This window comes from Pezoporus flaviventris, unplaced genomic scaffold, assembly GCF_033815535.1.
Source record: "Pezoporus flaviventris isolate CSIRO_AGI_PZ_B2104156 unplaced genomic scaffold, CSIRO_AGI_Pfla_v1 ptg000012l, whole genome shotgun sequence".
NCBI lineage: Eukaryota > Metazoa > Chordata > Aves > Psittaciformes > Psittacidae > Pezoporus > Pezoporus flaviventris.
In genome coordinates this window covers 141,077-162,141 of record NW_026892560.1, presented here as the reverse complement: position 1 = coordinate 162,141, position 21,065 = coordinate 141,077, and the positions used below count along the sequence as shown (strand labels likewise).

The 21,065-nt window shown below is 48.1% G+C and overlaps 2 protein-coding genes across 7 annotated transcripts in view; one reads left to right on the top strand and one right to left on the bottom strand.

Annotated features, from left to right (window-relative positions):
* The first annotated feature begins 1,077 nt into the window (after nucleotides 1-1,077).
* On the top strand, nucleotides 1,078-8,810 carry TALDO1 (transaldolase 1). Its single transcript, XM_061450930.1, has 8 exons — nucleotides 1,078-1,184; nucleotides 3,310-3,433; nucleotides 3,876-3,983; nucleotides 4,615-4,746; nucleotides 5,189-5,364; nucleotides 5,996-6,193; nucleotides 7,162-7,307; nucleotides 8,586-8,810. Exons 1-8 carry the CDS (start codon nucleotides 1,088-1,090, stop codon nucleotides 8,616-8,618), a joined length of 1,014 nt encoding a protein of 337 aa, XP_061306914.1. The 5' UTR covers nucleotides 1,078-1,087; the 3' UTR covers nucleotides 8,619-8,810.
* A 4,899-nt stretch (nucleotides 8,811-13,709) lies between these two features.
* Nucleotides 13,710-21,065, bottom strand: part of GATD1 (glutamine amidotransferase class 1 domain containing 1) — a 51,900-nt gene continuing 44,544 nt past the window's right edge. For 2 of the 6 annotated variants that reach the window (XM_061450948.1, XM_061450947.1), the window contains 6 exons: nucleotides 20,763-20,868; nucleotides 19,945-20,052; nucleotides 19,263-19,357; nucleotides 18,180-18,273; nucleotides 17,337-17,448; nucleotides 13,736-13,894 (listed from right to left, as the gene is read on the bottom strand). In XM_061450948.1, the coding sequence (XP_061306932.1) occupies nucleotides 13,864-13,894; nucleotides 17,337-17,448; nucleotides 18,180-18,273; nucleotides 19,263-19,357; nucleotides 19,945-20,052; nucleotides 20,763-20,868 (546 nt within the window). In that variant the 3' untranslated portion in view covers nucleotides 13,736-13,863. Of the gene's footprint in view, nucleotides 13,895-16,592; nucleotides 16,902-17,336; nucleotides 17,449-18,179; nucleotides 18,274-19,262; nucleotides 19,358-19,944; nucleotides 20,053-20,762; nucleotides 20,869-21,065 lie in introns of those variants that run through there. The other 4 variants (XM_061450951.1, XM_061450949.1, XM_061450950.1 and 1 more) reach the window with 4 other exon arrangements.

Below are 21,065 nucleotides of genomic sequence, written 5' to 3'. Positions count from 1 at the left end.
GGACATGCAGTTGAGCCAACACATGCAGACAGCGCCCAAGGCTACATTCTGCACTGGCAAGCTGAAAATGGGCAATGCCAGCTAACACAGGGCCAAGAACAAAGCAAAGGGAAGGGATGTACAAAGGAGCCTCTCTTATCCCTTGGCAAAGGACTCTGGAGGCAACGAGAACACGTTTCCTAGCCAGTGACAGGATCCAAACAGGACTCAAACCCAACGCCTTGTTCCCATTATCCTCCCTTTGGGTAGAACAAAGCACCAGAAGACTGTACAAAAGCATATTCCTGTGTATCAGGAAGGGAAATTACCATGGCAGCTTCCCCAGCTGAAAACAATACAAACCAAAACGAGGGGAACAGCGTGATCCGAGGAGCTCCTGTTTAAAGGCCAACTGGCACTCTGCAACATCCCCGTTTGGAATCACGATCCCGTTACCCGCGTTGCCTCCCCTCGAACGAAGCTTAGGTGGATCAACAGCGCTGTGTGCCCGCGGGTGCATGCCCCGCCGCGTTAGGGGCTCTCCACCCGGCAGAGCAGGCTGGGGCCCTGGCTCACGAGCGAGGGAGGAAACGCACCGCTGAGCTCCAGCAGCCGGTTAGCGCAGGCGAGCCTCTCCTCACGGCTGCTAAACGGCGGCCAACGCCTCAGGACCGTCCCGCCGCCATCTTGTGTGGCAGCGGAGCCCTGCAGCGGAGCGGCCCCAATGGTAACTGGTGTGTGAGGGCGGTTTAAGGGGCTCGCCCGCGGGTGAGGAGGCCCCAGGGGGGCTCGCAGGGGCAGGAGGGCCCCTCGGGGCGGGCAGCAGCGCCGGGCACCGGCCGCCCTCCCGGCGCGGGGGGAAATGGCGAGCGGGGGCAGCCGCATCCCCGTCACCAAGGTGACCACCGGCCCTCACGAGCCGCCCAATCAGCGACTCCCTTCCTACCCCGGCTCCGCCCAGTCTCGTCCGTCTTACCTTCTGATTGGCTCGCCGCCTCCCTCCGGGACGCGATTGGCTGCGGGTGTCGGGAACGAGCGAGGGAGGGGCGGGTGCGCGCACAGGCCGGCTCCCCTCCGGGCTCCTCGCAGACGGCGCGGCCCGCGGATCATGTCGGTGTCCCCCGTGAAGCGGCAGAAGATGGAGTCGGTGCTGGACCAGCTCAAGCACCACACCACGGTGGTGGCGGACACCGGGGATTTCAACGGTGAGAGGCGGCGAGGGCTATGGCGGGGGGGGGGGGGGGGGGGTCACTGCTTTCCACCCTCCCCGTGGAGGGTGGGCGCGCCCGGACCAAGGGCCGAGGGGGAGCGAACCACGCTGGGGCGGGGGGGGTCCGGCGTTGCGAAGGGCGCCGTTACCTAAACGCGGGGCGGAGGGGGGGGGCAAGGCTCGGTTTTAGATCATTTTAATTCCACATCACGGAGAATTCCCGGGACTTGGGGAATCCCTCCCCTGGGAACGGCCTGGATCCTGCCGTGCCCCCCCCCCCCCGCCATGGATGAACCATCACCGGCTCCTACCGGTGAGGTCAGGATTAGGAGCACACAGGGTGCTGAGCATGTGTTCAGGCGCTGATCCTGCCGCCGGGTCACGCACGGCTGGTGCTTGCTTGTGCTACGGAGGAACTGGCACTCCCGTGTGCCGGTCTGACCGGAGAGAACCACGGTACCACAACGGGATTGGAGCACGGATGCAGCTTCATGAACCATCGGGAGAGCTGGAAGCACTGCAGGATAACTTCAGCCTTCAGAGGTTTGCTTTGGAGTGGCAACAAACCTGGCTGGAGCCCAGCAAATTCATGGAGTCATGGAATGGTTTGGGTTGGAAGGGATCTTAAAGCTCCTCCAGCTCCAACCCCAACACCTTCCACTGGAGCAGCTTGCTCCAAGCCCCTGTGTCCAGCCTGGCCTTGAACACTGCCAGGGATGGGGCATGGATTTCAAACCTGCTTACCCCAACTGTGAAAACATCCTTGGGATAGCCAAGGGGGTGTTTGTCTTCAGGGACTGAAGACTCCTTGAAGCAGTTTTACACTTGATCCCTGCCTGCCTGCTGTGGGTCTTCCGGATGGTCCAGACAAGGCTTCAGTCAGCATCTGACTCCCTGGACCATCCCAATATGCACATGGACTTCAGGTCAATCCCTGATGGCACAACTCTTGTTCACCCGGTTCCTGGTGGTGGGGAGAAGCAGGAACTCCTGGTGACAGGCTTCACGAGGCCACTGTGCCTGTTGCCAGACACCCACAAGACCCTTCAGATGCTGCAATGCTGGAAAGAAGTAACCAACAGCTAACATACACTTCTCTAAAACTGTGCTTGTGCTCCAGGACTGACTTTTGTTGGCATCCTGCTTTATTTTAAGCCATATCCATGTGAATTAAAGTGTGTTTTGAAGGACCTGTTCGTACAGAATGGACTAGCTCCAGGAGCAAAATCATTGCCCAGGAGGCAACTATGGAAAAACAGTACTTTTATGACTCAAAACATGAGGTTGCACTCTCAAACCTGGGGTTTCACCTAAAATCCCTGAGGAAAATGAGCCAGTTATGAATATTCTGTTGGGTTTTGATGTTTAGCTCTGCTAACCAGGGAGCTCGGGAGCAGGAATCACTGGAGGGCCCTGCAGAGGCTCCCTCTCTGCCCTGGTTGCTGAGTCAGGCTCTGCATGCCAGGCAAGCCTGGCTGGGATGAGGGCCATGCATCGAGGTCACAGCCTGCTGCTGCAAACAGTGCGTGTCCCCTCAAAGAGGTGTAAGCCCAGGGCTTAAGGGAAACCAAAGGGTGAAATAACTTCTGTACAGAAGGGAGTACATGGGAAGTACAAGAATGGATGCTAAGAAATGGTCTGCAACTCTTTGAAAGCTTCAGGAGCACTAAGAAAAGTGTTGGAGCCTGGCTGGTGAGGAGTTCTGGTGCAAGCAGTTGTAGACAACCAAAAGCCCAACTGCTCAGAGGGAAGATGCCCTTGTCTTCACCTCCCCACTGTGATGCCTGGAACTTGGCTGTGCTGCTGAATACAGTGTGGATTGATGGAAGTTGAAAATGAGTACCACTTCTCATCTGTCTTTTCTATGAGTTCATCTCTTGTAGGCAGTAGTGAGTTAACTGCTGTACCTCACTGTTGTAGCTCCATTATCTTCATGGCCTTTGTGGCACAAGCTTTCAGGCAGCAGCATTTAAACATCACCCTGCACTCACCTGCTCCATCATGAACACTACAACCCTACAGCCACGAGGGTTTGTGTTCACACACACTGGAGCAAACAAAACCCTTTGAATTGCTCAGCCCTGCTCCTGGTTCTAAACAGGCTCTTTTTATTTCTCTAGCAATTGATGAGTACAAGCCCCTGGATGCCACCACAAACCCCTCTCTGATCCTAGCTGCTGCTCAGATGCCAGCTTACCAGGAACTGGTGGATGATGCTGTTGCCTATGGGAAGAAGCTTGGCGGGTAACTGAAGGGGTTTTTATCTCCATAGATGCCTAAGACACCTTATTTATACAAATAGTCTTTAGTACAAGCAGTGTACTGGGGTTTTCCCCTCATGGGTGTATCATCTCCTGCCCCAGAAAGCCTTAATCCTTAAAGAGAGAACTTCCTGTGCTCATTTTGGATGTGCTTTGAAGCACCAGTTCACACGTGGCCTTCTAGTGCTGCTCAGGGAAACACGCTGGAGTTGACAGCATTATAGGAGACAGTGTCCAAAGGTAACAGTGCTGGTGGTGCAGGGAGGGTGGCACTTAAACATGGAGCAGAGAAGTGGCTGTTTGAACTCTGGAGCTTAATGTTAAATGGGCTGTGAAATTAGCTCTTCAGATCCATGGCAAGGCGTGAATGCACGTTTTCTCCTCCTCCCCCTCATCGAAATGCTTTTGCTCTCTGTGCTTTCCAGGTCAGAAGAGGAGCAGATCAAAAATGCTTGTGACAAACTTTTTGTGCTCTTTGGAGCTGAAATACTGAAGCGGATACCTGGGCGTGTGTCCACAGAGGTGGATGCAAGGTTGGCTCTTTTCCCTCTGGGTTACCCTGGAGATTTGTACAGGCAGAAAGAGACATGATGTGAATTGGAGAGAGGTGTTCTTGACTAGAGAGCTCCCTGTTTGAGATCAGCAAGAGTTTATGTTGTTAATGTTTAGTTAGAACACGGATTTCCTGCTTGATTCTGTGACAAAACTGTATGAGAACAAGAAATGCTGAGTCTGGATTTCTGTCATCTTCCCTTGCTCCTTAAGCAGGGGAAGCCTCATGCTTCTAGTACACCTATTCTCTTCTTGTGATGTCTTCTTAGTTGACCAAGAGATCCGTTTGCACAGTTTCTTTCAAGACTCACATAGGGTTTACCTGTTAACTTCTCACTGCCAAGTCACTTCTATGCTCAGCTCCTGCATTCATTGGGGAAAACTGGAGGAAATCTATAACTTTCTCAAGGAAAACCATCTGGAGCTGTGGATCCTCTGAGTCAAGGAGCAGTGGTGCTGTCAAACACCTACTTGATGGGCTCAGGAAGCACCTCTGAGAACAGAAACACACTACTGGCATATAACTAATAAAAGAAGACAATGTTTTTCAGTGGGGTTTGGGGGGAGAGCATTTAAAAGTCAATTTTAAGCAGTCCTGCTCTTGTTCCAAAGGTTGTCCTTTGATAAGGAAGGAATGATTCAAAGGGCCAGGCGCCTCATTGACCTTTATAAGGAAGCAGGAATTGGTAAAGATCGGATTCTCATCAAGCTCTCTTCAACGTGGGAAGGAATCCAGGCTGGCAAGTAAGTACTGTACCTGGTGAGCTGACTCATTGCATGCTTCTGCCTGCTCACAGCCACCTGCCAAACACTTTCCATGCTTAAACTAAGGAGATGTTTTGAAAGCATTGCACCAGGAAGCCTGTCACTAGGGTGCAGTGAGCAAGGAAGGTTCCGTGCTGCAGCTTTGTGTTGAAAGAGGAAAAGTTTGCTCATACAAGAGCCAGGCCACAAGTAAGAGTTTCCTGAAATGTCACGCTGAGGAATCTGCATTTGCTTCAAGGAACAGCAGTAATAAATCACATCCTGGCAGCAGAAAACACGTGCTGTTAGTTTAAACCTTTAAAGCTTCTCAACTGAGCAACATTCCTAATGTAACTCAAGAAATTCAATAGTTTAACCTACTATTTAGTAAAACAGACATTCAGCAGGTGATCACACTGCTGGTTTAACCCTCTGTCTGCAGGGTCCTGGAAGCAGAGTATGGGATTCACTGCAACATGACCTTGCTGTTCTCCTTTGCTCAGGCAGTTGCCTGTGCTGAAGCTGGAGTTACTCTGATCTCCCCATTCGTAGGACGTATCCTGGACTGGTATGTTGCAAATGGAGACAAGAAAAGCTATGAACCTTCAGAGGATCCAGGTGAGCTTTTAACCTATCATTAAACATACAAGAGCTACTCATCAAGGTGCAGTTGATTCAGAAGTCCCCTTGTGAAAACACCTTGGGTTTGAGCATGTTATAGATAATTGGTTGTACATCACAAACTGGTTTGGGTTGGAAGGGAGCTTAAAGCTCCTCCAGCTCCAACCCCTGCCACAGGCAGGGACCCCTTCCACTGGAGCAGCTTGCTCCAAGCCCCTGTGGCCAACCTGCCCTTGAACACTGCCAGGGATGGGGCAGCCACAGCTTCTCTGGGCACCCTGTGCCAGCGCCTCAGCACCCTCACAGGGAAGAGCTTCTGCCTAAGAGCTCATCTCAGTCTCCCCTCAGGCAGGTTCAAGCCATTCCCCTTGGCCTGTCCCTCCAGGCCCTTGTCCCAAGCCCCTCTCCAGGTTTCCTGCAGCCCCTTCAGGCACTGGAGCTGCTCTCAGGTCTCCCCTTCAGGAGCCTTCTCTTCTCCAGGCTGCCCCAGCCCAGCTCTCTCAGCCTGGCTCCAGAGCAGAGCTGCTCCAGCCCTCACAGCAGCTCCATGGCCTCCTCTGGACTCACCCCAGCAGCTCCACGTCCCTCATGCTGTATCATCTGAAAGCTGCTGATTTCTCCCTTTTAGGAGTGAAGAGCGTCACCAAGATCTACAACTACTACAAGAAGTTTGGCTACAAAACCATTGTGATGGGTGCTTCATTTCGAAACACTGGTGAAATAAAAGCCCTGACAGGCTGTGACTATCTCACCATTTCACCCAAGCTTTTGGCAGAGCTCAGCAAAGAGTATGTCAAGTTAACTCCCACGCTCAGTGTAAAAGAGGGTAAGTCTGCTTTTGGGGAATGGGGGGCTCCCTTTCTTATTGAGTCCTGAGCAAGTTGTTCCCCTCAGCTCTGTGGTTCTTTCTCTAAGGGTAAATCCTGACCCCCCTCAAAGCACTGTAGCCTCATTACAACAATGCTGCTACTGCCACCCAGTCACTTCTTGAGGGTCTTGAGTGACACTGAGGACACTAACTGGAATTAGGGTGCGATCTGACTTGCGTTTTAATACCATGCACCTTCTCCTGAGAGGGCAGGAGGAGGTTTATACATCATACACTTGGGATAAGAGTTTACTGGCCATTAGCAAAGATGACAAACCTGGTTTAATCTTAATATTGCATCAGCGGTGGAATTGGCCCTAACCATGCCAAAAGGTGGGGTTTCCCTCCAGAAACTCTGGAAATGAATTGTAGGCAAGACTTAGTGATTCTGTACCACAGTGGCTTTGAATGAACATTCCCATTGCACTGCTGTTCCTTTTCAAATGCCACTTTACACCTCGGGAGAGGAGATTTGTGCACAGCGTAGCCATGGGCTGCTGGGTACAGGACAGAGCTGGCCTGGAGGAGTGTTATCAATTGAGCTTTTGTTAAGGACTTGCTAAGTGATCAAAGGCCAAATTGTTCAGCATATTTGCTTACAAAGTCTCACTGCAGTAGGACTGTTGCATGATCCTTTGTAATAGGCCTGAAAGTGGATTTGGAAGCAGATACAAGACAATAACATGCACATAAACATTGTATTTTAAGAGAAGCTGTCTAAGTTACCTTCTGTTCCTCTCCCAAAACCAGATCAGGGGCACTTTCAGTCCTGCATCCCAGAATGCCCTCCTGTAGCAAGTCATGCTGGAAATTGGAATGATTCAACAGCTGGAGCTGGTTCCTTCCTAAATCCTTTCTGGTTTAGGAAGCTGGTGGTTATTGATGATAATCTGCTGGTTTTGTCTCTTTCACATCCCATTGCACAGCTCAGTCATGTGATCTCGAGAAGCTCCACCTGGATGAGAAGGCATTCCGCTGGCACCACAATGAAGACCAAATGGCAGTGGAGAAATTATCTGATGGGATCAGAAAGTTTGCTGCAGATGCAATTAAGCTGGAGAGGATGTTAAAGGTAAATATTATAGAATAGAATCCCGGAGTGGTTTGGGTTGGAAGGGACCTTAAAGCTCCTCCAGCTCCAACCCCTGCCACGGGCAAGGACACCTTCCACTGGAGCAGCTTGCTCCAAGCCCCTGTGTCCAACCTGGCCTTGAGCACTGCCAGGGATGGGGCAGCCACAGCTTCTCTGGGCACCCTGTGCCAGCGCCTCAGCACCCTCCCAGGGAAGAGCTTCTGCCTAAGAGCTCATCTCAGTCTCCCCTCTGGCAGGTTAAAGCCATTCCCCCTTGGCTTACACTACCTGCCCACCACTCACACTACCAACTCTCATGTTCCTACCATGCAGCTCCCTGTGCCACGGCCAAGGATTAGGAACCCATGAGCAAGTCTGGTCAGGTTTCTGTGCAGGTGGTACATGTTAGGCAGGCCAGGCAGCTTGCAAACTGGCCACCTAACTGAAGTGAACATGGTAAAACCTCCCTGCATCTCAAGAAAGAATTCATGCGGATGTCTACAGCCACACCAGGTGCTTGAGGCCCAAGGCAGTGTTTAGGCTGGCAGCTGATCAAGGTAACACTGCTGTCAAAGTGAAAAGGCCTTGAAGCCTAATTTGAAACTCTTCAGCTGTCAGCAGTGGTAGGAGACAGGTAAATAATATCTAGATAGGGAGCCGGAAGTAAATCATGTCTGTACTTGGCACTAGGAGGCACCACAAGCAGATCCGAGTAGAGCCAGGCCATGTGGAAGTCCTGTGTCAGCTTATGGAGAGGCTTTCAAAGGGCATTAACTGAACTGTGTGTTTTGGGGGGGAAAAATACTCACCAAGGTACCTGAGCTAGCACTTAGAATCATAGAATGGTTTGTGTTGGAAAGGACCTTAAGATCATCCAGTTCCAACCCCCTGCCATGGGCAAGGATGTGGCACTCCAGACTCTGTCACCCAAGACTCCATCCAGCCTGGCCTTGAACACTGCCAGGGATGGAGCATTTACCTCTTCTCTGGGCACCCTGTTCCAGTGCCTCAACACCCTCACAGGGAAGAACTTTCTCCTTATCTCTAACCTGAACTTCCCCTGTTTCAGTCTGAACCCATCACCCCTTGTCTTATCACTGCAGTCCCTGATGAAGAGTCCCTCCCCAGCATCCCTGTAGCCTCCTTCAGACACTGGAAGCTGCTCTGAGGTCTCCCCACCTTGCTGTTACTGACAACTACTTCACAGGGAACTGCATTGCTAAAGCTCAGCTCCCAGACTCTGCCTCAGCTTCTGCTGTTTTCCTTCTCCCTTTCTAGGAGCGAATGTTCAGCGCTGAAAATGGGAAGTAGGAAAACGAGGATGGTCCTGAGGGTTGGAAGAGTGGCTCACCCGAGGGTAAATGGATGTACAAATGTCTTACCTGTACAAGTCTCATGCTGTCTATGCATAGATTTCTGTATCATGCTTTTTTATCAATTTGCAAAGGGAAAGATAACATTTGCAATTCTGGTGGCACTTTTGTCAATACATGCAAAGTAACACAGCCTGTCCTTGTCCCCTGGTCATTTCACTGCTGCAGACACACCTGACACAGGAGGTCACATTTAATACTAAACTCCTAATTAAGTCTACAGCCTTAACGCATTAAGAAGCAATTTTGCCTTTCAGCCTGTTTTACTGTGGCTAAAGAGAAGACCCAGGTACTAAACCCACAAGTACTCTTACAAGATAGACATATATATTGCATACACAGATATATGGATAGATATGTGTGTATATACATATATATACACTCCCACAACCACCCCATGGCAGGGGGTTGGAACTGAATCCTCTTAAGGTCCTTTCCAACCCAACCCATTCTATGATACTATATGTAACACTATACCAACTAGGCTCCAGTCCCTTCCTTTCCTCTCTCTGCAGCCAAGCTGGCAGCAGTAGTGACTTCCTGGTTGGCAAATCTGGTGTATCCCCTCATAATGAGTATTTCAGTGCTTTTAAATGGAGGAAAACTGTATCCTAAGGAATTTTATCCAATATAATTTAGCACTTGTCTGAGAGCCCAAAACAAGGGAACAGCAAGAAGAGGGAGTTGACTGAAGCTGAAAATGCCACCGAGATTACAACACATGCACAAGCTACACATACCCTGATGGTAGTGGAGACTCTGCTTTCAAAATGAAGGAACTAAGTCTCTCAAGCAGTTAATAAAGTACTTGACAGTTGGTTAATCTGAGCTGACAGAGTGAACATGTGGCTACAGCTCAAGATCTGTTAAGAGCTTTGTATATTGTCTTTGGAGGAGTTACTGCTTTTCTTTATGCAACAGTCATGGAACTGCTCCACAAACGAGGCGGTTCTGTGTTTTGTGGGTTACTTTGGTTTGGGTTTTTCACACAATCCTTTCCTCGCTGCCCTTAAGCTGCTGCTTTTGGAAAAGAGGAAGAGCTCTGTGGCTGCCTTCCTCAGGAAGGACCTAATCCTAATGCAGCATTTACCAATTATAGGCTTTTCTATTAAGTTGGGCTGCATGTGATGAGATTCCATGCTGTATTTTCTTAAGACTAATTCAGTCTCTCTTATTAGTTTATATATAGGTCCTGTTCTATCAAGAGCAGATACAAACAAGCAATAGGACAAAAGGAAATGACCTCAAGTCGGGCCAGGGGAGGGTTAGACTGGGTATCAGGAAACATTTCTTCCCCAAAAGGGAAGTCGTGCACTGGAAAAGGCTACCCAGAGCAGTGGTGGAGCCACCACATCTGGAGTATTTACAAGATGTGGCACTTGGGGACATGGTTTAGTGGTGGCCTTGGCAGTGCTGGGGAATGGTTGGACTTATCTTAAAAGGTTCTTTCTGATCTAATTGATGCTACAAGGTTCTTGGTTAGATGTAGACACAATCAACTGTTGTCTAAAGTTACTCTGTAAAGAGAGGGGGGAAGTAGCACTGAGGCTACAACACTATCACAGACACACACACTGTATTCAGCTTGAATAATACAAGAGAAACAAGCCAAGGGAACATCTGATCACTGACAGCCGTGTGCCACAGCAGCACTACTGTCACAACACAACACTGCCCTAAGAGCCTGGGAACTGCTGCTTCAACTGAAGTGACAGCAGCTCTGCGCTCACAAATCAGATACAGGTCTGATAACCACCGTACCAGATGTGTGTGATGCTGCACTCCCACGTGCCTGTCTGCCAGAGGGTAATGAAGCCATCTCAGGGGACTGATGGAGACCACTCTGCTCTACAGGCAGAGGTAACAGGACCAGCAGGCCAGGGTGGAACAAGCTCTCTGGAGGGAGATCACCTTTCCCCTTTCAAAGTCAAGCTGGCATTAAAAGCTTTGCCCAGGCCCCACCTCCCTGCACTGGGTCACACAGCATCAGACCTGTCCCTGCAAGTCACAGCCTGCACTGGGATCTACATCACTGGAGTCATTACAGGCTGTAACAGGGTATTGGCATCTTGCTGAGAGGAAACTGAACTTCAAGTACAGCCAAGGGACAAGTCAGAATCCCAGACTGGTTTGGGTTGGAAGGGACCTTAAAGCTCACCCAGTTCCAACCCCTGCCACGGGCAGGGACCCCTTCCACTAGAGCAGCTTGCTCCAAGCCCCTGTGTCCAACCTGGCCTTGAACACTGCCAGGGATGGGGCAGCCACAGCTTCTCTGGGCACCCTGTGCCAGCGCCTCAGCACCCTCCCAGGGAAGAGCTTCTGCCTCAGAGCTCATCTCAGTCTCCCCTCGGGCAGGTTCAAGCCATTCCCCTTGGCCTGTCCCTACAGGCCCTTGTCCCAGGCCCCTCTCCAGGTTTCCTGCAGCCCCTTTAGGCACTGGAGCTGCTCTCAGGTCTCCCCTTAAGGAGCCTTCTCTTCAGGCTGACCCAGCCACTCTGCTGTCAGGGTGACAACTGTCAGAGGCCACTGGGGGCTCTGCTGCTCAAACTTGATTTCAGGACAAGTGAAGGAAGTTTACGAGCTCACCTCTGGGGTCTGGACTTCGGTTTCACTTTACTGCTGGGTGTAGGGTACAGCCTGAGCTCAGATGGATTCGGATCACACAGAGCGAGTATTTGCAGAGGGGTCTCCCATTTGTCCTGTGACATCCACACAGTCAGGGCAGCCTCCAGGCACGGGTTTACCTAAGGAAATGCAGGATTTCCAGAGCAGAGGGCACTCTGTGCAGTCCACAGCACCCAGACACAACCCAACGCTCAGGTGTAGCTTCCTGGGGGAGGGGGGTGACACATGCAGCAGGCAGGCAACTTCCTTACAGGAGTTATGGCACTCAATCCTAATGAAATTACCCCTCTGGCTCATTGCTGTTGTTCAGCACCAGCACACAAGCACAGCCCAGTGATCCTCAGTTAAGTGTCACAGCTGCGGCTGTGAGCGCTTGCAAGGGAGCTCAGAACTGGCAGACCACCACACTAAGGGCAGTGGAGAACACTACAAAGCCAAAAGGGCTGTTCCATCAGCAACACACAAAAGCACCCTGGTACCCAGGATCAAAGAGCAGAGCTCATCACACAGTACCTAAGGTGAGGAAAGCAGAAGGTTCACATTTTTCCTCCTTGTTTTTATAAGATTATCCTGTGGGAGCTGCACGAAAAGAATTTATTTAAGCATTTTAATCCACCCATGGAATGTACCATGACCCACAACCCTTCACTGCAGACAGCAAGGAGGACAGAGTTCAAACATCCTGTAAGGGATCCCCTAAAACAAGCAAATGCTTTGTCAAGTGCTCTAAAGAGACAACACTTCCTCTCCTCAGAAGTCTGCCCAAGCTGTCTGACACCTCTGGCTTCAGAGGATCCAAGCTACCTCTGCTGATGGCAGCTACAGCATCAAGCTATAGGAGAGCCACGGATCAGACCAGATCTTGCACTCATGATCAAAGCCTAAGCTGCTGGGGATTTGGCCCTTCCTCATCACCTCTCATGTCACTCAATCTCTTTTTGCCCTGTAAAGATCAGGTTGGTCAAACTACAAAGACCTTTTCATTATTGTTAGAGGCAAAACTGGACTTAATGTAAGCATCAAAATTGAGATCACATTTCTTGGTGAAGAAATCCTTTATGGGGGTGCAATACAGGAATGTTTCTTTACAGCTGTGAGCTGTAAAGATTATCCTATGGATAATTCATGTGAGAAAGCCCCTTGTCCCTTTGGATTCATCCCACAAACGTTTCTGCTCCATGTATCACATGATACAGCATCATACTTTGGTGCTTCCAGCAGACACTTCAATATCTGCCCATAACAGGAAAACATAGAACATGCTCCCATGAATCAAGCCCAGACAAGATGTAACCCTGTGTGTGTGGTTCCTTAAACAAATCAGCAGCTGATGTTTCCAGCAAGAGATTTCTAAGGAAATCAGCCTGGCTGCTAACATCCATCCATGGGACCAGAGCACCAAACACCCCAGAGCACAGCACTGAAACAATCAGGGTTTGTGTGGGTTGAAAATCTCCAGAATTTGAAGCTTTCCATCTGTTTGAGAAGCAGGTTCTGGCTCTGGGACAAAAGGGCCTGTCATGTGGCCGAAATGCCAGAGTCCTCTGTAAGCAGCTGATCACAGAGGCAGTGGAACACTGAGCATTTGCAAGCACCACCAGCAGCTTGTCCTCCCTGGGGCTGTTCCAGTTGCTACACTCAAGCCAGGCAGAGGGGAAAACCAATGCACATCATCTGCTAAGTGAGTACGTCAAGAGCCAGCATGTTCTGAGCCTACAGGAAACCTGGAGTGGGGCTTTGGGCAAGGGCCTGTAGGGACAGGCCAAGGGGAATGGCTTGAACCTGCCCGAGGAGAGGCTAAGATGAGCTCTTAGGCAGAAGCTCTTCCCTGGGAGGGTGCTGAGGCGCTGGCACAGGGTGCCCAGAGAAGCTGTGGCTGCCCCATCCCTGGCAGTGCTCAAGGCCAGGTTAGACACAGGGGCTTGGAGCAAGCTGCTCCAGTGGAAGGGGTTGGGGTTGGAGCTGGAGGAGCTTTAGGGTCCCTTCCAACCCAAACCATTCCATGATTCTACGACACCCATTTCCTCAGCAGTCACAAGTCGGTTACACCGCATTTCTAACCCACAGCACTAGATGGGGCATAAACCCTGACTTAACATTCAGTTTAACTTTCAGCTAAAGATTAGCACACATGGCGGTAAAGCAGCACCACCACCAACTGCAACCACAAGCTAAGGCACTGATAAAGGTCAACAGACACAAGGCAACAAGAAGCAACATTCCTCATCTAAGCCAATGCCCCCAAACCCAGCTGCTGTTATTTTACAGTCTCATTAGATATAATCAGGTCAGAAAAGCCTTTTAACGTGAGCAGTTTGAGCTAACTCTCCTAACCAGAGAGAACACAAACCATTTTAAGGCATAACATTTGAAACCAAGTGCTAAAACCCAAACATGCTCAGCTGCCCAGGGTGTGATGCTTCAGTCTGGTTTCTCAGTTTGACCAGGAAGGAAGCTCAGCGCGCACAGTACTGAAGATACAGGCTGAGGTATTCAAACTCTTCACACAGGAAGTTTCAGCTGCAAGATACCCAAAAATCCTTATTCATTCTGTAACATCACTTCATGGTTTTAGTTGATGTAGATAACTTGAAGCAAAAGATAAAGTAACAAAAGACTCCAAGTGTTACATTTGAGGAACAGAATGAACATGGAACTAAAGGAGGGATGGATGCTCCAGCACCCCAAGCTATGCATGTGCTGTGGCCTTTGAAACCCAGACTTCAACGCTTTAAATAGGAGTTACAGAAATAGCCTGATGTGTGGTTGCAAAGAGGTTTCCTGCTGCATGGAAACCTCTTCCAGACTGGAGAACTAAACAAGAACTTGAATGGTTTAACTCTATAGACCTAACTAAACTCTATGTATCATTCCTAAGTGCAATTAATCCTGTATGGACATAGTAAAGAAGTCGAACAGTGAGCCAAAATGATGGATGCTGCCTTCATATTTTAAGCCACTGACATAAAACCCTCCAGAATAAACAGAATGAAACCTTCCTGAATGCATCTGACATCAAACATCTTCATGTGGTTTCTACTTTAATTTGATCTTTTCCCACTTATAGATTTATTTTCTCCAATCCTTGGCTAAAATTGGTCACAGTGTACAAGAGCTTTTAAGAGCCATCATCATTAATCACCACTTGTCAGTGTCATTTCTAAAGATGCTACAAATTCACATGAGAGCTGCATTACCAGTCATTTTGTTTTTGTTGCTAGAAGCTGGACCGCATCCAGCCAGCCAGCATCCTTCTCAACCCCATCAGAAAGCTGGAGACACAAACACTTGCACACATCACCTCTCCAGCCACTGGATCCTGCAATTCTCCCTCTGTTTTGCATGAGCAGCCCCAACACTGGGGCCAGTTGAGATTACGAGGAGAGAGAAACGGATGTGTGATGACAAAGAAGGAAGATACACACAGGAACTCCTCTTTATCTGCCCCCGTATGGGAAAGAGGAGGAAGTGTTACAAAAATCTACAGGCAGAGAACTTCTTACCTCGGTGTACTTCCCAACAGAGGCACAAACAGCAGCTCCAACAAGTCCTGACTGCCACATAAGGCAAAATAGTACAAAGGAGAATTGATCACAGGCTGGAGAGGTCCAGTTAGTGCTTGTTCACCTGGCAGCTTATTGATGAGCCTGGACAGAAGGTCCTCGTGAAGGAATGAAAACAGGACTCAGGGCAGACATCAATACTCTATGTTACAGGCAGGCAAGGGAAGGTCTGGAGATGGACAGTCACACACAAGCACAGTCTGAGGTAATCCAGCCTTGTAGCCCCTCAGCTTCCCACTCCAGAAACAAGACTTGGCTTTGCAGCTGTGGCAAAAGCTCCTTCACCTCAGAGCCACAGAGGCTGCACCCATCTCCTCCAGGGCCCCTATCACCCAACTCCAGCCCTGCTGAGTTCCCTGCTCAGGCAGCCACTGGAGCCTAGAGCAGGGAATTTCACCTTCCCTAATGAAATAAAGCTTCGGGTGGCAGAGTGTCTCCTTGCTGCAGGTTCAACACAAAATGACCCCAATCCCTAATACTATTGCAGTAGAAACACAATGACTTCCCATATTTCAGTAGGCACCAGGAACCCAGATGAAAAGTATGTCCTGATGGCAAAGGTCAACAAATCCCTAGAAAGTCTTGTCAGGAATGAGGATTTAAGCTAGCAAAGTTATTTAATTTCTATCAAAGCCCAATTTTCATTTCAAATTCTAATGCTGCTTTCTATCAAAGCCCAAAATCCATAAGCTGGACTCAGAATACAACAGTAGAAGACCCAACAAACCCCACAGTGAATTATCTTTTAAAATCACTCTGATTTCTTGAGACAGAACTAGAAGAAATGAATTTTTAAGAGAAAAGACATAAAATGACCCTGATTGATGTCTGGTTATAGCCAATACATCCCATTGTCCTGTTGAGACAAAAACTAATGCAACCACAAAGGTCCTTTCCCTCAGAGCACTGCAGAAAGTTGCCCTCAGTTCCAAGAGGGAAGGAAACCATCCACCTGCCCACTTCCCCATGGATTTAGTATGTTTGAGCCTGTAACAACCAAAACTATTCTTGGGCTGGTTATTTCAGGCTCAACTTCAGGCCCCATTGCAGCTCAAAAGGAAAGAGAAGGCCAGATCTCATCTTACAGTTGGGTCCTCAGAAGACACGATCCAAATGAGCTGCCTACATATTTAATTCCTTTGTTCAGAACATTCTAGCAAGAGACAACTGCAATGTACGTGCCAAAGAGAAGGATTTCAAGAGAACAAACACCGTAACGTAAGCACCACAAAGAAGAAACAGCCATCAGAAGACCATTTGAAAATCAGCTGAGCACACTTTTCAAACACAAATCCAACAACATAAACTGGCAAAGGAAACAAGGGCTCATTATGCAAACAGCATCGCCACTGCGTGCGCTGCTGCAAACAACCTCTTCAGCTTTATTCAGAGAGCAGTGGAGCATTTTCCATCCTATTCCAAGCACATCCAAGTGCCCAACACATGCAGAGTTCAGACAGTAACCAAATGAAAGGTGGTTCCCTTCATTCCCTGCATCTGGAATTGAATTTCAGTCAAGCTCTGGGTGTAGATTTTGCTATTTGAAACGCAAACACCCCATGGTTCACATTGTTCCAAGTGCTCTTCGGGGCAGTTACTAACCACCAGTATAACATCAACCCAGAGTAAGGTCTTCAGCAATCTGAAGTCATAGCACCAACTTTCCTTTAAAAGGACATTCCCACATCTGGAAATCTCTGGTCTGGAAAGAAGCAGCGGAACAAAAAGATACAGCAACAAAAACACAAGATGGTTTCATCACTGCTTCTGGAGTGTGACGTACTTCAACGTTCTCAGTCACAACCTTCATCCTTTCCATCTACGCAAAGCCTGACACTGTTACTCCACAGTCCAGGACAAATTTAGAGGGATGTTTTATCCAGTTCACAGACAAAGAATTCCTTAACCTGCTGGCTCTTCATCCATCCTATGCAAAGAGACCTGCTCCTTCATTTCCTGCTGAAGGAAACACATCCAAACATGACACGAGCTGTTAGTCCACAGCCAGGAAAGGACTTCTAACACACATTCACCTGAACAAAAGAAGATTGGGGTGGTTATTTATATGTGTTCTTCTACCTGAGGACAGTCAAACAGCCAAGCCACCACCAAAGTTAAATCCATTCATTCCCAGATCCTGAAACAATCGCTGACCAACAGGTAACTTGCCGAAACACAACAAACGACACACAAGGGATGTTTATTGTAGCTGAAACATTTAGTAGGGCCTATTCTGCATTTTATTTTACCAGTCCTGATACACAGCTGTGCATTTCCCAACCAATTTTACCTTTTAAGAACCACAAATGCTGTTTACCAAAAGACATAACAACCTGAAAAGCTGCCTCAAAACACAGATGACACTTCAGCAGTTAACCAAGAGGGAAAAAAACCTCTTGGGGCAATATTCCTGACACTAAAGCTGCTCACCACTACCTGTCCCTAGTTCTTATCTCCCATGGTCTCACCTGACATTGCAAAGGATGAGAAGATTCTGGACTGCAGGAAGAGTGGAATTCTCGTTCTGTCCTGTCACCAGGTGCCTGTCCAGTACAACATGCACAGCATCCGGACTGCTGGCTAAATGCAGGAGGAAAAGCAACAGGCATCATGTTAGTGGACGCTACTTCAGTGGCAGTATCACATCTCTCATGGAATTTACATAAAAGAGGACTATTTTGACCAGATTTGCTGGGTGACAGACATGCTGATCAACAACTCCAACAGACAGGGACAGTATTAAAGCCCAAATGCTGAAATGATTTCACTAGAAAGACTTTCTATGGAAGGACAGCAGGACTGATCCCTTGATACAATTAACACCAGGTGGATAAAGCGCATGTATCAAGAAATTTTCCATGATAAAACCATCAAAGCAAAGGTTTCTTCCTAAGAGCTCATCTCAGTCTCCCCTCTGGCAGGTTAAAGCCATTCCCCTTGGCCTGTCCCTACAGGCCCTTGGCCAAAGCCCCTCTCCAGGTTTCCTGCAGCCGCTTTAGGCACTGGAGCTGCTCTCAGGTCTCCCCTTCAGGAGCCTTCTCTTCTCCAGGCTGAACCAGCCCAGCTCTCTCAGCCTGGCTCCAGAGCAAAACTACTCCAGCCCTCACAGCATCTTTGTGGCCCTCCTCAGGGCTTTCTCAAGCAGGTCCAACTCACCATTTCTAGTCCACGAGGGTATTTGTTTCTATCATGAAATGGGAATGCAAGATGAGATATCCTGTCAGAGTCTTGTGTAAAACCAGCACGCAAACATTAACTCCCCAAACGCAGCCATGAAACATGTAATCCTGGACAACAGGAGGGTGCCATACCACTGAATGTAGCTCCAGAGTCTTTCACAAAGTCTTCCACAATAATGGACAAACTGGCAAAATTAGGCTGTCGGACTAGTTCATACACAGAGGGCTGGAAAAGAACAAAAGGCAGGAAGTCTGGCTTGGTTTTTACAGGAAAAGCCAAGCAAAACCAACACAAACATACCCCTACAATTCTCCCAGCTGCATAGAGGAAATCGGAGAGCAATGAAGCATAAACCCAAATGACCACAATCAGCTTCTATGGATTTTCTATAGGGGACAAACCAAAAACTCTTAAGTGAAGGAAACGAAGAGCAAGAATGACACCAAGGAACTCCTGCTCATCACCCAGACACTGAGCAGCGTGCATGGAATTAACTCGATGAAAGTGCAGATCCCTTTGGGTGTTGGCCACAAACATTTGGACACAAATGCTGTGCCACTTGCAAACAACAGTGCTCTGGAATTAATATGGGATACAGCTTAAATTAAGAGAGAAAAATTGGAAACCCAAGTTCAGTTTCTATCTGCACATGTGGCCACTGCTTTTCTTACGGTTTCCATAGCCATAGTACCTCAGAAGTTGTACCAGAGAGGTTTGCATTGCTCTGGAACACAGGTACAACTGCCATATCAATGGCCTGTGAATACATTAAATAAATCAACAGCATCTACTTTAATCACAAGCCAGCCTGTACTAACAGCTTTCTCCCCTACAACCTCCTCTGCCTTTTAAAATGAAAGAGCACCTTGAGAAACAAAAAACTTGGCCCCAGCACTCATGAAACCTAAAAGCAATTCTTAAAAGCCCTTGACAATGAATGCAGAGAGCTGCAGCAGCCACTTACAGCTTTTTATTGCTTCAGTTTCAAGCATCCAAGACTGTTTACTGAACAATCAGAAGGAAAACACGCTCCACATGACAGGAGAGACAACCCCTCCATGCACTCAGTGCTGGGCCCCCTTCCAATGACAGCACTTTATCTCTTCCACATAAATCAAGGGTACCATACTGATGATTTATATTATGAGAAATAGCTCCATCGCCTGAAATCACAGGCTCACACACAGCAAAAGCCAGGTGAAAGCTCAACCTACCCCTGTCAGGCTGTATCCTTGAAATACCCAGGATTTATCCTCATTGGTGGCACAACACAAGGCTGCGACTCCATGTCCAACTGCACAGATGGGCTCTGTGACAGAAATATCAAAGCATGTTTGAGCAGCATCTTCAAACAGACAAAACACACATGAGGGTTAAAGGAGATTCTTCATGCTACAGCATGTTTCCTTCCTGCAGTAAGATTATACCACACAGCTCATACTCTCTCAAGCTGTAAGGTTTCTCCTACACACCACAGAAGAGCCCCAGTCTTGCAAAGATTTACTAGCTGTTAACTCCAAGCCTAGACACAGCACCAGTCAAAGAGAACAAGTGCTCAAATGGTAAATGAGAGGCAAACACAAGTCTTGATTAACTACAGACTCAATGATGATCTTGGCATCTTCCACATTGGCTCTGAATCTGGATGTGGAGAGCCATTTCTGTATCACTGTGAGGCAGAAACGCTCTTCGGACACGGGCATACAAAAGCTACTGGTATTTTTTGTACGCATTTTACATTAAGAGGCTACTTCAAAGGAGAAGATACATATCTCTAAAGTATCTTTCCAGTTCTGAATACTCTTCAGCTATATATACATTCTTAAATCATTGGAAGTTCACAGTCTTACATTTATTACTATTTATTTAACAAAACACCTAATGATGTTCACCTACTGTTCTCAGTGCTGAAGTGCTGCAGTATCTTGGCCAAGTACCCACTGTTTGCAAGGTCAGTCATAGCCCCAGGACAGTTTGGAATCAGCAATGCATGGTACCTAGCACCTGGTGAGGAGGAAAGGATAAACTCATTGGGATAAAAGTAACAACCAAAAGAGCCTGACCACAAACCTATTTCAGATTTAACAAAATTCAGACGATACCACATAAACCAGTCAAAACCTGTGTTGAGCTTAATGATCTATGTGGAGAAAAAGGTCCTTTTTAGGACAAAGGACCACAGAATGGACAGGCCTTGGAGCAAGCTGCTCTAGTGGAAGGTGTCCCTGCCCGTGGCAGGGGTTAGAAGTGGAGGGGCTTTAAGATTATATCCCTTCCAGCCCAAAGTAGTCTGGGATTCTGTGATTTTTAATGACATACTCTTACCTGAGCAAAACCTAAAACCACTATGTCTGCTAGGTTCTATTTTAGCAAAATACTTATTTTAAACAAGTATTTAAATAACTATATATCCTGTATATATATATGCACATGTAAGAACATATATGTTGTGCCTACATGAAAAATATATTATATATACACAATATATGTTTTATATATAAAAATATATATGAATATATATCAATCCAAGATATAAGAAAACAACTGCAGTTGCTAGGACTTCCTCTTACATAAAAAAATAACAACTGTATGTGCTATGCTTCCTCTAATAATACAAGTTTTATGCCTTTTCCGTGGTGCTCTTCCCAACACTAGGAAGCACTTGTTGCCCTGATGGATGGAGATGACACACGGGTGAGCAGTGAAGCTCTTACCATCAATGGACTCCAGCTTGGCAGGGCTGGCGTAGGATTTCATGCGGAAGTCCTGGACCCAGCGCATGTTGCTCTCATTCACATCCACAAAATCGATTGGCTTTCCCTAGGGAAAACACAGTTCAGGGGGTTGGAACCGGATGAGCTTTAAGGTCCCTCCAACCCAAACCAGTCTGGGATTCAAGCTATGACAGAACCATACAGGAAGCACTCATACACTTCAATATTAAGAAAGCAGAACTAAAAAGAGCCCAGTAACCCATAAAGCCACTAAAACACTCCTCAAAAGGACTTAGCATAACT